At 36.8% G+C, this 16,967-nt stretch overlaps 1 protein-coding gene across 3 annotated transcripts in view; it reads right to left on the reverse strand.

Moving 5' to 3' along the window:
* Positions 1-3,179: 3,179 nt before the first annotated feature.
* The window catches only part of LOC149069515 (uncharacterized), a 28,430-nt gene continuing 14,642 nt past the window's right edge, over positions 3,180-16,967 (reverse strand). Inside the window, exons 2-4 of one of the 3 annotated variants that reach the window (XM_089249788.1) lie at positions 12,049-12,347; positions 9,578-9,729; positions 3,180-7,455 (exon numbers count right to left, since the gene is read on the reverse strand). In XM_089249788.1, coding sequence (XP_089105914.1) covers positions 9,583-9,729; positions 12,049-12,347 — 446 coding nt within the window. In that variant the 3' untranslated portion in view covers positions 3,180-7,455; positions 9,578-9,582. Of the gene's footprint in view, positions 9,730-12,048; positions 12,348-16,967 lie in introns of all 3 variants that reach the window. The other 2 variants (XM_089249789.1, XM_089249786.1) reach the window with 2 other exon arrangements.

Here is a 16,967-nt window from a genome sequence, read left to right on the forward strand (position 1 = left end):
ATGTTTGTCAAATGTTTAGAAATCATATTGAATGGTTTTGGTGACATTGTTGGAGTTTTTCATGTATATGCACATATCATTTTTTGTCTAAATGGAAATATATTGCAAAATATGCTGTAAACTTATGTTGTGTTAATCACTTTGTGAAAAACTGATTTGTTTAATATTGTACATATTGTGAGAATATTTGTAGTCGACGAGATTTATTTTGAAAGTAAGTGTAATCTGATGGGATAGGAGATGTTTTAACCCTTGAAAACTGTTAACGGTATATTGATATTCTTTTGTATTAGTGAGAATATTTTATATATAAAGGGTTATATATAATTTTTTTAAAAAAATGTACTGGTGATTGTTTTTAAGCAACCATTTTGCCATTCACTGATCAATATCTCTACCTAAGTAGAGAAACCAAGACGAAGAAGACGAGAGCTTAGTGCTCGGTACTTCGCATCAACTAGCAACGGTAATTTTCTGAATGGCTATTAAAAAATGATAATAATGTAGGGGGTTTCATTTTTGTTATAACTACCCAAATCGGAATCACAGAATTATCAATTATGGATTGTTTCTCATATAGTTTCGCGTCATTCTAATAAATAATTCAAAATATCTGTTAAATCAGACATCTTTTTAACATTAGCAACGCAAAGGCATCAAAACAATTGCAGTAATGTGATCAATGTGAAGAAGTAGTTGTCAAACTTTTTTGAAGCGAAGCCCCTTTTGACAAGAAATTTATCAGTGAGCTCACCTAACATAATGTGGCCATATGTCCCAGAAAACCGGGAAATTCCCGAATTTTTGGTAGTACATATATATAAAAGCACTTTTTTTCGGGACGCCTGTTTTCCTCGATTTTGACTTGGCGATATTGACTTTTAACGATGATCGTTATTTTAAAAAGAAAAATTCTATGAATATTCTTGATGTATATTAGTATGATGTAAAGTATATAGTTTCTAGATAAATAGACACATTCATCTAATAGACCAGAGTTTCTTAACCTTTTTTTGCCCGTGGCTCCCCTGTCTTACCGAGTTTTCGACCCTCATCTAGAAGCAAGATATTTCTTCAGTGATATTTATACTGAATGAAAATTTTGCAAATAAGATTGGCCTCGAGACCACTGGCCTAGAATTTATTGAGCTCCCCACTAATCCGAGTTGTATTCAGGACCATCTCAACATCATGGGCAAAGTGATACTATGGTAGTCCCATACTTAACTGGAAATTAACAGCCTACATATTTCCTACTTATTTTCAAAATTAATTGCACTATACAAAATGCCATAGGGTGGGGTCACTTATGGACATGAGACCCCTCACAAGAGTGGGACTGACAGAGCTGCAGCCCGGGCCTGATATGGTTTTCATTTTTTGTTTTTCACACTATATTAATGTAGAGGAGGGGTCTGTGAAAAATCTAGCCGGGGGCCTGCGGAAAACCCCCATCCTGCAGAACCTACTGCAAAATGTAGGCAGTCAGGCCCGGGTGAGTCCATGCCCTAAGACGGCCCTGGTTTTGTGGGTGGTTTTGTTGGATTCTGTAAGTGTATTCTATAAATATAATGTTTTTATAGTCACTAATATCGCATTATCTCTTCACGCCTTAATTTTTCTTCTCAGCTCTCTGCAGCCCTCCAAACCACCTGTCATGGCCCTTTCTAAATTTTCTTCCGTGGCCCTCTTGAAGTAAGCCAGTACCACAGGTTGCTTGGAATACGAGAACCACTGTAATAGACTATACCCTATAGATTAGTTACCGAGTAACACTAATTTAGGTTATCCAGGGTTAGCAAGACGGAAGTGTATCGAGGCGTGTGTTTCTTAATTTTGATATACAACTACAGGGTGATGCATAAAGAATTATTCGGTTTTCAAAATTATTTTTCATTAGAAATCGGCCATTCTTCTTCTTTCTTGCGCACAAGGCTTTTCCACACTTCTTTCGAAATCCCAGGCTGCGGTCTTCGGCCCTTATGTGCCACTGGGCGCACGTGAAATTTTTCTCCCTAGACATTGGATTCAGTCACCCATTTTTGTCAAATGGCTTGTACGTTGCATCGAGTTGATGGCTGTCATCATGGGGAGAACGACGCGAGTGATTCGAAACTTGCGAGCACGGGGCAAGGGAAGCCACCACTATAAATCTTTGCTAACTTTTCCGACACAACTCTGCCTCTTTTGAGGTAACGGAAGTAAGGTGCTTTGCATCAGTCCGGGGTTGTGAGCGGCTCTATCTATCTATCTATCTCTCCGAGTCACTCTACTCGTATTCACTTGATGTTATATTGATTATTGTATAAATATAATTTAATTAAATTGCATTGTATAATACATGTGTGTCTCTCAGCTGTGAGTAAAGGCATTTTTTAGCATTGACGTATTTTTATTTCTTCTGAAAAATGAGAAAAAATTTCTTATTGGACATTTATATCATCTCCCGCGACCCCCCTTAATTCATTGACGTGACTCCGACCCACACTTTGGGAATCACTGATGTAAAATATTTATTTGTTTTGGAATAACATACCGCGGCTGAGAAGTAGTTCGCATGGCGAGGACTCAGATTCGAACTCCACGTCACCACAGCGGTGGTCGGCTGAAGTTTGTTTTCTGTCTTTCCCAACTTCGAGGCTGGAGTACGAGCCGATCTCCTTGTTAAAAAGTCTCGCGTTGAGAGCAACAGGCCCACAATGATACAATTATTCAATCGTTACACTTCACTAATAGGCTGAAAAATCGATGGCAAATGGCAGCACCCCACATAACAAGCATTACACCGAAACAAACTGCACTTTAAATTCACAATACACATACACGCATTTTTCAGCATGACCCACGTCTTCGACCACCTGCTTATGGGCGGTATTCACCAACATGTGGTTTAAACTATAGTCAAAATTTTTTGATATGAGATCGCCACGGATTGGTAAAATTCAGGTTTGTAACCAATCTATGTTGATCTCTTATATAAAAATTGTGACTACGGTTTAAACCATGTCGGTGAATAAGGCCCCATATATCCTGAGAGCGGTGGACCATGATCTGGTTAGGAGGAAAAGGAGAAGGTATAACATATTGTGTGACACATGTATCTCGTGTCTAATTTAAACATAAAAAATATTTCAACAATTCAATAAATAATATTCGAAAAAATATTCAGTATAAATAATTTTTTAATAAATTTCTCAATAAATAAATTAGTTAACATTCATGCGCAACCGATAATAACACTAATAAAGCTAGAAAATTCGCAACACTCTAGTTATATCATTCATGTTTCATTAGTTCTATCTGTATTATATGAACAGTTGAGGTCACGCAGTTACTTTTTGGTTAAGTGCATCAAACTCGTTAATACAAAAAATACAATAATGTTAGCATTGTGTATAATATAAGCACAAAAGAATTTCCCATTCACAAAATACAAACGCTGCAACAGGCAAATTGCCAACCCGATCACACTCCTGATAAAAATAATTCATAATAAATAAGTTAATATACATTAAAATTTAATTAATTTTTCAAAAAAAAAACAATACTTTTGGACGTTTGAAAAATCAGACATCTTTATGAAAAAAACTTGAATTCTTATATTAATGTGATTGGTGCAAAATTTATTTTTCCACAACATTAATCTGTAACACAAATATTTCATGCGTAATATACGGAAATATACCGTATAAATATTTTTCAACAATTCAATAAATAATTTTCAAAGTAAAACATTCAATAAATAATTTTTAAAGTAAAACATTCAATAAATAATTTTCAAAGTAAAACATTCAATAAATAATTTTCAAAGTAAAACATTCAATAAATTAATTAGTTAACATTCAATGCAACCGATTATAAAGCTGTTAAAACTAGAAAATTCACAAAACTCTCATTATTACTCGTGTCACATTAGTCGGATCTGTATTATATGAATAGCTGAGTGTGTTATTTGGCTGAATGAATAGATCACAGTGTTAATCTTTGGTTAATTGCATCAAACTCATTAATACAAAACATTCTATAATGTAAGCATTACATATAATATTATACACAAATAATTTGTCATTCGTACAAGATCACAACATAATAAATTCGTAAAACATGAGGTATATTAAAATTCAGTATATTATTTTAGATAAAAACGATCATTTTGGATGTCAGAAAAATCAGCAACGTTTCTCAACCTATGGTCCACGGACCACCTTTGGTTCACGACGATGGTATAGGGAGTCCGCAGGGAGACTTGATAATTCGGTTCTAACTGGATGAATAATTGTTCATTTGTTGCAAATGATATTAACAATATCTATATGGGTTCAAATAAAAATTGTATATTCATATTTAGTTTCAGCATACATCATCAAGGAAAATACCGGAAATTTCGATCCCCTAAATATGGGATATGACTAATCATGGTCAGAATATGCAATTTTGCGACAAGTTGTCTAATTACAACAAAAATGGGTGAAGAGTGAGGAAATAGAGGGCAGAGAGCTACACACAAATCGCAGTAAAAAAAAACTCATTTGCGGAAAAACACTCAAACGGCTAGATGACCATATTTCATTGAGGAAAATAAGTGGAACTGAGTCTTTAAATACGGTAAAATACGTGATGTCACCAATTGACATCAAAAACGTTGCCATTAAGTCGACAAAATTCCCCTATTGTAGTTAAAATCACTGAAAAATTGAGGAAAAAACGCCGAACCTGACAAACACGCAAGTGGAATATCTGTATGTACAGGTATAATTATCATAATAAGTTATGAAAACGCCGTTTATTCATGATTTTAGTAAACATTACAAATTTAAATAATCATCACTAAAAAAACCGGACAAATGTATAAATGTATAACTAAAAATACAGGAATGTCCCGCAATACGGAACAAAAGTGTTACATCGAATTGTTTCAGACATTTTACTGGTCCTTCGGTTCAGAAAGGTTGAGAAACGCTGAGATATAGTAATGTAATTAGTGTAAAACATATTTTTTCGGTATAACATAGCATTAATTTGTAACACATAAATCGTGCGCAATATACGTAAATATATAAATATTTCAACACAATTCAATAAATATAATTTAAAAAACAATATTCAATAAATAATTTTCAAAATAAAGTATCCAATAACTAAGTTTGTTAACACTCAATGCTACCGGGTATAATATTGTTTAAACTAGAAAATTCACAAAGCTCTTATTATTACTCGTGTAATATTAGTTTTATTTATAGTACATGAATAGTTGAGATCAGACAGTTAGTTTTTGGTCAATATTGCGTCAAATTCATTAATACAGATCAGTGTATTTTAAGCATACAATAATTTCCCGTTTTGTCTCAAATCACTCCGTTTTAAGAGAAATTCCTAACAACAACATAATACAGTCAAACTCGGAAATAACGACACCGAAGATTCCGTAAAATTTTCTCATTGTAACCAGGGATGACTTCTTTTTCGAAATCTTTTAAATATGAGAAAATAATCAGATCAATCAATCCAGTTGTTGCTCAAGAATGCATCGTTCCATATTTACCATGTTTCCATATTTTATCGAAAAAAAACGGAAAACTTATCAAATAAACGTGGCACACTGCCAATTCGCGCCAAAAATGGCCAAATGTCCCTAAAATTGTCGATTATCGTTTATAAAAAACCTTTACTGGGTAAAAAGGTCGCAGCAAATTTTTGCAGTTAGTTATATATATCACATATATATTCGGGGAAAAAAGCTTCGTTGAAAAAAAACAGGAAAAACAAAATAAAAAGTCGGGTAGGGATTATTAGGCAGGGCTTATTGGTAGGGCTTATCCCGCTTATTACGTTTATCTATAAAACAAAGTTATGAAAAAAAAAAGAAATCGGGAAAAACGTGATAGATGGGAAATATTAATTAAAATTAATGCTCAGACTAAAAAAACAAGTCTAAGCGGAAATAACGATCTAAGTGGGAACGTTGCAAGTGGAATCGACTGTATACTGTATATACGGGAAAGTCCCGTTAACGGGTCATATCAATGAGTAAGTGAGAACGTCAAACATGTAATAAATTGGCATCACTGTTATTCTATTGATTATTAGGTATCAATACAGACGAACATTTTCTGAATGGAATCAGCTCTAATTCTAGGAATTTCTTGGTAAAACGGAAGCAAAAGCGAATAAAAAGAATGTGTCGTTATATCCAAAGTCTTTTCGTTTTCATCGACATTACAAGTCAGAGCCACACTCCTGTCAAGGCTGGGCCCAATACTTTCCAACTTTGGCCATGGGCAAGTAGAGCGGCCGCTCCACCGTTGGCAATGATCGCCAAATACTGGACGCCAGAAGGTATTGGAAGACTGGTCGACCAATGCCTTCCAGCTCCGAAATCTACCTTCCCGTCTGGATACACATTGGTCGAAGAACGCCAACAGTCACAACACGGAGAGTGTTCTGGAAGCAAACATTCGCCAGGGAATATTAGATCAAGCTGGGCCAGCGCGTGTAGAAAGCCTATGCCGCTACTGCTTTTTTGTATCGGGGGAAGGCAAATATTGGAAGCAAATATTTGCAAATGACTATTGGGCCAATCTTGACATGATTGTGGCAATTACTTCAGGCTCATTAACATTACTTTCTGTAGGAATCAACAAGCACGGTAAATTATTGACGTTGTAGCTGAGTTGTTTTTACGACCGAGGTGGTTATTAACCGAGTTTGACTGCGATTATGCAACATTTCTCTTATAATAGTGTACTTTCAATGTCTGCACAGTTCAAAATATTATTTCAGCAACATCGCGTGCAGGTTGTATCGCTATAAAACTTGAGTAAATACTGGTACTCTCGAACGATCAGTGTATTAATATGACTAGTTAGTGAAGCAGTAAAAAAAATAATAATGATTGCCACAATTAATATCCAAAAGCAACAGAAATCAAACGGGATTTCAGAATAATGCCGACATTGAATATATTTAATAAATAAAAGATTCACTTGAGAATCCCAAACATACCAATATTCTCAATTGATGGAAAATTGACAGAATTTGATATTTTGAGATTCCTGTAAAACAATAATGTTAGCAAAGGGGGGGGGGGGGTTCAAATATGGGTAAATGTTCAAAGGTTCAAAGGCGGTAAAGATGTACACTGTAGAAGGCCTACACAGTGTGTATAAATTTTTTCTCAAGGTTTCGATAATGTAAGAGTTTGACATCTTCAGGATATACTTCCCGTTTTTGAGGTGGAAAAAGATTACTTTCCTGTCATTCGATCTGTACGTTTTTGATTTGAATCTGAATAAACTCAAAAAACTGCTGGGAACCTGAAAAAAACTTTTTTAGTTCTGAACTTTGATTACATGATTCCGAAACATTATTCTATGATGAATGATATACAGATCATATCTCTTGTCTACTTAGGCTGTCCATTTTCACATAATCTGCGTTTGAATAGTTCTGGGTTACCTATCGAAAAAAAAGAATCAGTGAGATACGTTAATTGCTCGAATATAAAAAAACCTTTGAAATGAGTCATCATCAGTAAGCATGAGTATTTCATTATGTGATTCAAGATTCGAACTAGAAGAGTTTGAAGGCAGTGGCGTATTTACAGGTAGGCTCAGCGGACTATAGCCCAGGGCGGAAAGTTCAGAGGGACGGCAATTTCGATTCATCAGTGGCCAAAAGAAATTGGTAAATGGGAGAAGGGTGGCAAAATTTGTATAACACGAAATAAATCCGAATCTGCAGAGACAATAAGGGACTATTTCAGTGAGTGATCAAAAGAGTGACCTAGACAGTTTGCAAGTCCATCAGTGAGCAAAAGAGGGAGTTAAAGCGTGAACAAGCGTGTGAATGACTAAAAGAGTGGCCTACAGAGCGAGGGATCAGGTCAATGAGTGACCTAGAGCGTTGTGCTAGCACATGACAGACCAAAAGCGTGACCTAGAGTGTGTGGAAGCATGCGAATGACTAAAAGAGTGACCTGAAGTGCATGCAAGTAAGAGCAATGGGTTTTAGATTGATTTTTCAAAAAATCGTAGCTTGGCTACGGTAGCAACCACATTAGACACCAAAAATGGTGTTAAACTCTTCAAATGACTGCCCAATCCGATTAGTTGGAAATATAAATTTAATGACGTAAACTCGCCTTAACCACATTAGATAATAGATACTTAACAGTACAAGGTGTCCCATAAATATGTGAATAGTCTAAAAATTCATAGAAATTAGTGTTTTGGGAAAAGGTTATCCCCTTCCGTGGGGGGGGGGGATTTTTGTAGGTTGATAAGAAAATATAGTTAAAATTTTTGTTGACAGAGGGCGCTGCACGAAATAATATCACATTATTTTGGACGTGCGCGCGCGCGTGAACCTTTCTTCAATCTCTTCTATGAACGTAAAACATTTGTAAACATTCAGACGCGGTGATACGTGACTGAGGTAGAACAACTTCACATACAGTGCTTTAATTACCAATGTAAACATTAAATTGAAAACGTTATAGTTGGCAGTAATAGGAAATTTAGAAATTAGCTGTTAATCGTTCACCATGCATTTCATAAGCATATTTCTACTGATTTTCTTTCATGCAGCGATCTGTACCAACAAAAAAATTTGAACTCAATTATTTTTTCCGTACGAAAAAAATATATTTTTTGCAAATCGCATTCTGATACAGTGGAACCTCTCATAACGGAAACTCCCCGTTAACGTACACTTTTCTGATCCCCTGTCAAGTGGAATAGGGCTTTAATGTATTTCACTCCCCGTTAGCGGACACTCTCTATGGCAGATAGTTAAATCAGGCAAACTCTAATTTTTTAATCTGTGGTCATAAGCGGAGAATTAATCACATTCAACTAAGGTTATGTTCAATCCCAAGCTCGCGCTGGGGAATATGATAAATCGCCAATTAATTACTTAATCATCTGAACATTACTATGGTCCAGGATGATGAATTCTAATGGTAATGTGTTGATTTTGTTTGTTGATACATATGACGAAAGCCAACATTACAAGACTGATAATGTTGCTATGAAGGTTTTTATCTTCCCACTTATTTCAATTCACAATTTTTATCCCAAAATACGCGTATTTCATGTACCATACACGGATAAAAACAATTAATTGGTTTAATCTAGAAAACTTTATAATTTTTTCCATATTTATCAGACTTTCCTAGTTTATTTGGGAATTATGCATAATTTCCGATGAAAGTGATAAATGTAGTGAAATTTAATTCAACTTTTTTTTTTATCGAGGCCATTGGTGATTATGTATAACCACCGGTGTATCACTTTTGCAATGTAACATATACATTTTTACCTTAAAATGTATAAGAATTCATTTTCGACCGAAGCAAAACGTCACGTCGTATAAACGAGGTTCCACTGTATATCATACCTCCCCATTAGTAGACACCCCCTGTTAGCGAACAAAATTTCTGGTCCCATGGGTGTCCGTTATCGAGAGACTCTACTGTATAACAATTCATTTAATTTTTATGAATGTTTAAAATATTTGCGTATTTATTGGACACCCTGTCCACGAAATCTTCGAAAAAAAAGTTTTTTTCACCATTTACCCATATTACGCAGTCGATACATGATCGACAGAATATAGTCTTCGTTTGGTTTGAGGTTGGAGGATACCAATGTTTGGAGCATCTTTCTTTTTCTTAAGATAGGGGTTATCTCCGAATTTCAATGAATCAGCCAATGGTTCACTGTATTTTTCCTATAACAAAGAGAAAGAAGAGATCTTCAATATATACTTCTTGAATGTAATCTACAACTGTATTCCCTAACATTATACGTTTTAATCAGGGGTTGTCAAACTCAATTGGACCCTGGGTCATTTTGCTACGAAATTACTTTTAAAGTGGCCCGCCAATTATTGAAAATTTGTTTTGTTTTTTTAAAAACTGTTATAACTGGTAATTCAAATTTTTAATACTTCATAGTAATTAAAAATCCTTTAGTTGTTAATTAAAAATTAATTAAACGCATTTAAAATCGAAGAGAAGTGCAAGAATTATAAATAACTCAAAAAAATAATAACTCTACCTACCCGCCAAATACCATTCTTGAACACCCGACATTTCATGGAGTATTTTCAAAAGACACTACATTTGAGGACATTACTTTTAACTGCTCATGCCAAATCATCACCGGTTGCTGTTATTATTTCGACCACAATGCCTCTCGGTATAAAAAATATCATGAAACGCTCGCACATGTTTCAGAAAGACATTTTCGGCTGCATTTAACATCTATTTCTTTACCAAGGAAGCGTCGCGTCGTCGCTGTAACGTGAATATGTAGCTGATTCCATTACATATAGCGGATCTCCCTGCCGGTTCATTCGGATTGATACTTTTTTGGCGTAAATGTATGAAAAAAAGCTTCAGACTTTAAATACATATTATTATTATTATTTAAAAAAAATTATTTTCAATGTTTTTTTCCACAAAAAATGTTAATTTTGTTTGGATCTTGGGACGAAGCAGGCCACCAAATGTTTCTTCGGGGCTGTGAGTTTGATACCCCTGCTCTAAATGATTGGCGTTCGTACACGCAGAGCCGCCCTTAGGGGAATGTGACAAGTGCGGTTGCACCGCGCCCTCCTCCTCACTTACGGAAATTATAATGTCGTTCAAAAATATTCTGAATTTTGATAAATTCCGAAACTGTTTGTTTCATAAACTCGGAATATTCGTCTGTTCTGGAATTCTTAATTTCCGTCAAATTCTGAATTTACGTCAATTCTGGAAAGAAATATAATTCTGGAATTGTGCACTTTCACCAACTTCTGGAATTATTTTTTTCTTTTATTCTGAATTTTTATAGATGCTGTGGGGGGAACTAACTCTGCCAATTATATTTCTGAATTTCGATTCATCGATTCCGAATTTTCTTCAGTTCTCTGGCAATTTCTTCCATTATGTCCTGATTTTCGTTGGTTTGGAATTATTTTTTCCATCAATTTAAAATTTTCCTCAATTCGAAATTATTCTTTTTATGTTAATTTACTTAAGGTATCCGACTACGTTGAAAACGTCATTTTGGAAGAAAATATGGATTTTAATTTTAATTTTTTTATTTTTTATAAAAGCCCTATTTGTTGCAATTCTAAAACGGGCCTTGTTTTGTTTATATAATGCTTAGAATCAAAGTTACGTTCACTTTAGTGTTGCGTTTGTACATACAAGTAATACGCGAATAAAGGCTTTAAACGTGTTTTACGAAGAATGCTATTTTTTTGACATTTTACTTGACTTTGTGACATGATTTGTAAAAATTGGTGCATTGCATCCTTACGAAATTTTAATGTAATATTTCGCTATATATCGTTGAGGTTATGAACCAAAATCTTAGGTCTGTCACATATGTTTTTTGAATTACAGTGTTTGATAGGCAAAATGTAGGATGAAATTTCAAAAAATTCACACGTACTTAAACGTATTTTGGTGTAACTTATGAACATATCATGCAATCCTTTAAATTTTGGTTCATAACCTGCAACGTTACTAGCTAAATGCACTGTGAAAATCACAAAGCATTTCATTAATAATTTTTTTTTGCAATCGCGTTTCGAATATCACATGAATTTTGCCTAAAATTTGACATAAAAACGACCTTTACATAAAACATATAATACATAGACCAAAATTTGTCGCTGTTTTGACCATTTCGAGACACTTTCTATCTATCAAAAAATGTATTTAAAGTTCACTCCAGAACCATTTTAAAGAAAAGTGACAAGAAAGGTAATCGAATAACTTAATTGTGACTATTTTTTTTTCTTTTTTTTTGCATTTATGTTATTCAGCATTTCTATATATTTTGTTATAATATATGAACTTTTGGATGCTGATTCCCCTCGCCCACAGAATATATAAAATCAGGGCTAAGGGGGAGATCCCCGAAACTTTTAAGATATCCCTCTGGCTTGCTATTATTTTGGCACCGGGTCCCGCGTCTGATAAGGACGGCCATGCGTTCATAGATGCCAAATAAGCCACCGATAATAATAATAATAAAAGTTCAACATTACCTTTAGGATTGAAGCCGGTCGAATATTGACGGATGCGAGACGATTATTTATGGAATCACTGACAATAAAATCGGGTCTAAATCCAGAAGATTCAGTCGCGAAATCCTTCCTATTCAGAATGGAATCTGCTCTCTCGTTTGACCACGGTAATCCATAATAATGTGGACGGAGAACGTGCTGAGGAACCGGAACTGGTTCTACAACGAAAATCATCAAGTAGATACCAATCAGCAGAGCCAGTAGATGCATTGCGTTTATGACTCTCTGGAAGCTGAACAAACCCAGCTGTCGCATGGAGTCTGCCAAGGAAATACACAAGATACTAGAAAAAATAAAAGTATTACCTCAAGGAAAAAACATTTTAGTCAGTTAATGCTCAGATATTATACTGAGGTGCACTGTTATCATACTTCGGCTGCGATCCGGACAATTTAGTTCCAGGACGTTTCTCCCCTGCCACTTTTCGCCCCAGACATTTCACCCTGGACAGTGCCAAGTAAGTAAGTCAGTGATCGTATTATTCACCAAGTGAGTGATCGCATGAAGAGTGACCAAGGAAGAGTTTGAGGTGCCATATTCGTGAGTGGGTGAGTGGCCGTATTCGCGTGAATCTGTAAGTGGCAATATGAGTGAGTGGTTGAGTGAACGTATTAGTGGATTTATCACTTATTTATGAAATTATCAAAATTCATCATAACATTACATTGACAACATTAAAACAGTTTCAACTTTTGAGAAAAGAAGAGGTTATTATATTGAATAGATTGGCTTTATGGGAAGTTTGATTTCAAATTTGTACAACGCAAATCTTGCATAATTAAGCACATGTTTATATACTTTTAATTGTAATATATCATATAATATAATAATAATAGTAGTAATTGGAAAGCCAATCTTCTATAAAAAGTTTAGGCCTTAAGATACAGTTGTACACGGTGCCGCTGCCTTGGGGCCCCAGATGAGAGACACGGATCGAATTACAAAGAGTTGTAAGAGATTGAAGGACATGGTCAACGAGCCATATAAGATAATGTTTGTTTTTCAGGGGGTGTGATTAGGGTCCTTGGCGAGAGGAAAATTCTCGGAAGGTCTTGACGGTCCCCTTGATATTTCCCCTTTTACTGCTGTACCCCTCAATCAACTCCCTCTCTCTCCCTTCTCCGCCAACTCTAAATTAAAACGCCAAATAATTTAAGTCCCTTCAGGACCTGTACCCAGTACATTTTAATATAGTTTTGTCTCGCTAAGGGGCCTTTTTTAGCATACCCTCTGGTTCGCTCTTGATATTATTTTTATGCTGCTGTCGAGTTGGGGGCTTTCCGGTCGTTGAAGGTTTTCCGATTGGAATTTGAGTCAATTATGTAGAAGGCTCTTCAAAATAACTACGCTGCCGGCAAGGTAGTTTTCACAACTCCTGTGATTTTGAGCATATCACGTGGCCAAGTGAGTGGGAGATTGAACGTATAAGTGGTCAAGTGAGTGGGTGAGTGAACGTATGAGTAGCCAAGTGAGTGGGAGATTGAACGTATAAGTGGTCAAGTGAGTGGGTGAGTGAACGTATGAGTAGCCAAGTGAGTGGGTGAGTGAGCTGGTGATCGAGTGAGTGAGTCTTTCTTACATGCACCCACTCAGCTGGTAATACACTCGCTAACTTGGTCACTCAATCGCATACTCACTCGGTCGTCCATATGGTCACCCACTCTCTCATACGTCACTGATATTGCTACTCATTGTCAATGTCCCACTCACTTTGTCACTCTTACAGTCACTCTACCACTCACGTGGCCCCTTTCGGGGCTAAATGTCAGGGGCGAAACGTCCGTGGAAGAAATGTACCGGGGATGGAACGTGCTAGAGAAAACAATGTCGGTAACAAAACGTCAAAGCCAAGTAAACCACTTGGGCTTGCCTTCGAGTTTCACACACAGATATCTATTAAAACAAATGTCTTGTTACATTAAAAAACTGTCTATAGTTGGCCAAAAAGCCGCAGCGAGGGGGGGGGCAGATGGTCCGCCCCCCTGCAATGTAAGGAAATGACCGACATATATGGAGTAATATGGTCAAGTCCATTGTTCTATCAACTGGGTCCGCCTCTCTTTGAAAGAAATTACTGGCTTCAGCCCCGAGTTCACCACGTAAAGAATCGCCTTGACTGCACATTCGAATTCTGCGTTGCGACGTAACTACAACTGTTTCGAATCGAAGCACTCGATTCGTATGAGAACATGTACAGAACTGTAAAAGGGCTTGGAAAGGGGCCATTCAAGTATTACGTAAGTAAATTTTTAGCCATTTTTGACCCCCCCCCCCTTGTCAGCAAAATTTCGTCATCAGCTCTGCCCCTCTGAATCCTAACTCATATTTTCATAAAGGGTGGTTGATGACGTAAGCATATCCAAACACCCCCCTCCCCCCCCCTTGTCATCAAAAGTCAGGAAATCGGAACCCCCGCCCCATCGATGATGATAATACTTGAACGGCCCCAAAGAGAGGAAATTCAACTGCCCCTGTGGGGAATCGAACCCACGTCCTTTCACTTTCCGGGTGAACGCACTAGTTTAACGAATATTCTCAATCAATCTTTCCCTGGACCTCGTGTGCACTGAACGGGACCGTACATGGACGGTCGGACCTAACTCAGGCCAAAACTCAGAATTCCTGATAATGCCACCAGATGGCGACTTATCCGAGGACGATGTCACTCTCCGCAATATATCCTCGCATCATCCAGGTGTTAAAAACCTTTGTATGTAAAGCGGAGAGTGATATCGGATGTTGGCTCAAGGTCATACATGGTCAACCCGTGGCCTTTGACTCAAATTTCACTCTTGGAGCAATCTGATGTGGCCCGCCATCTCATATCTAATTTTATATAAATGAACAAAGCGGCACATTTCCAGATCACTTGTATGACCAGTGGTGATCCTCGACACGTTAAAATTTACATTTTAGATCACTTAAGTGACCAGGAACACATTGACATATAACCTAAGTGAACTTGGGCACTGTTTCAATTCACTTAAGTGGTCTGTGAAACATTCCCATTTCAATTAAGTGGTCCACAGCACATTTTCACATCACTTAAGTGGCCAGTGCACAGTTCCAGACCATTTAATTGACCCACGACGTATTTACAAATCACTTAATTAATCACCGGCACACTTCAGTGACAACCGACACATTTTCAGACCACTTAAGTTGCCCGCGATGAATTTACGAATCAAAGTGACCAACGGCACAGTTACAGATCACTTCAGCGACCCGAGACGCATTTACAGATCACTCAAGCAGCCCAAAGCACATTCCCAGAGCAGTTCAGTGACTCGCGGCACATTTCCTGATCCCTTAAGTGGCCCGTGACACGTTTTCAACCCGATAAAGTGGCCCCATAAGGTTGAGTAATGAACACCCTTGCTTGATTCAGGTCTTCATGAAAATTTTTGTTTGTCCGCAATGTCTGAAAGGTTGAAGACCCGTGCGCTAAGCAATGTAGCTGAGTAACTATAAATAAGTTTAATAAATTACACTGCAATGTGCAACCCTTCATAGCTTTTACGTGGACGGGGATAGCATATTATATGCATGGGTCGCTTATTTACCCATCCAAACATACTAGTATCTGCTATTTCGGACCAGCAGTCCTCATATACCTCCATAATATGCCTATTATATTTTTTATACAATTATCTGGATATTAATGAGGCATTATGCATTTATAAACAGTCATTGTCTCCTTACTATTTCTTCTTTTTTTTAAATATTCATCCGATCTCATTTCGTTTTCCTAAAATTTCACCAAATTTGCCAAATCAATGAATGTCCGATTGCCGTGTAATTCACAAAAAAGCATGCACCAGTATTATATAGGGATACCTTTTGAATGAGTAATACATGAGTAGGATTCTGACGTTCGTAGATAAATTGATAAAGACTCATGCAGCTGCTTAGAGACCTTGCAAATGGGGCTTCTATGGACTTACAAATGGTTGTATGGTAGTACAGGGTATGAAGGAAACTCGTTGTTATACAGAGATAGATGATAACCACGAAGGAAGAATTCACATTTGCCTTCACTGACTCGAGCCACAGCACTCTCGCAATCCGGTGAGTGCGCTACCAATACGCTATAGAAGCAATGCAAAATTTCTTCCTTGAAGTGTATATGCTGAAGGGTACCGTCCTCTCTCTGGTGGCTCTCCTCTCGGAGCCATTACCTGATTGCTTGTCACCGTCCATCGCACGCACGCACGCACGGCACGGTACCATTCAACAAAAACGCTCTAGGGAAGAAATTTTGCATTGTTTTTATAGCGTAGTGGTAGCGTCCGTTCTGAGAGAGGGCCGTGGTTTGAGTCGCAGCGAAGGCGAATGTGAGGTTTTTTTTGGTAGCAGTAACAAGTATTAAGGAAATATTTCTCTGCACAGTTGTGTGGTGCCTAAATAATTCATTTTCAGGTATCAATGTTAGGAAACTTCGTACCAAACTGTTTCAGCTTTATCTTCTTCATATGCGGAGATAGACTCGGAAGTCTGGAAGGGCACGATTATGATGATGATACCAATTCATATATGCATATATACATTGATATTATATTAGTCAACTTCACCTCTGACGCTGGGGAGGAAATGCCCCCACTCCGTCCCTCCCCCCGTATCTCCGCCCATGATCGTCTTGATGCTGTCGATGAAATCTCAAAAACTGAGATGTCTTTTAAATAACTGACATATAACCATAAGGAATTCTTACTCCCTCCGTCATAAATATATTTCAGCTTTTTTTTTTTTAATATATATCTTAGTTTCATAATTGCCGAATATTTTGAATGCAATATACTACGCATGTATCGTGCACGATGAAATTAAATCAAAAAAACTTGAGGTACTGATTTCCAGCATATCTCTAAAAGGAACTCTTT

Source organism: Pholcus phalangioides, unplaced genomic scaffold, assembly GCF_987345545.1.
Source record: "Pholcus phalangioides strain wild (caught in Gottingen) unplaced genomic scaffold, Ppha-v1.0 ptg000022l_1, whole genome shotgun sequence".
Taxonomy (NCBI): domain Eukaryota; kingdom Metazoa; phylum Arthropoda; class Arachnida; order Araneae; family Pholcidae; genus Pholcus; species Pholcus phalangioides.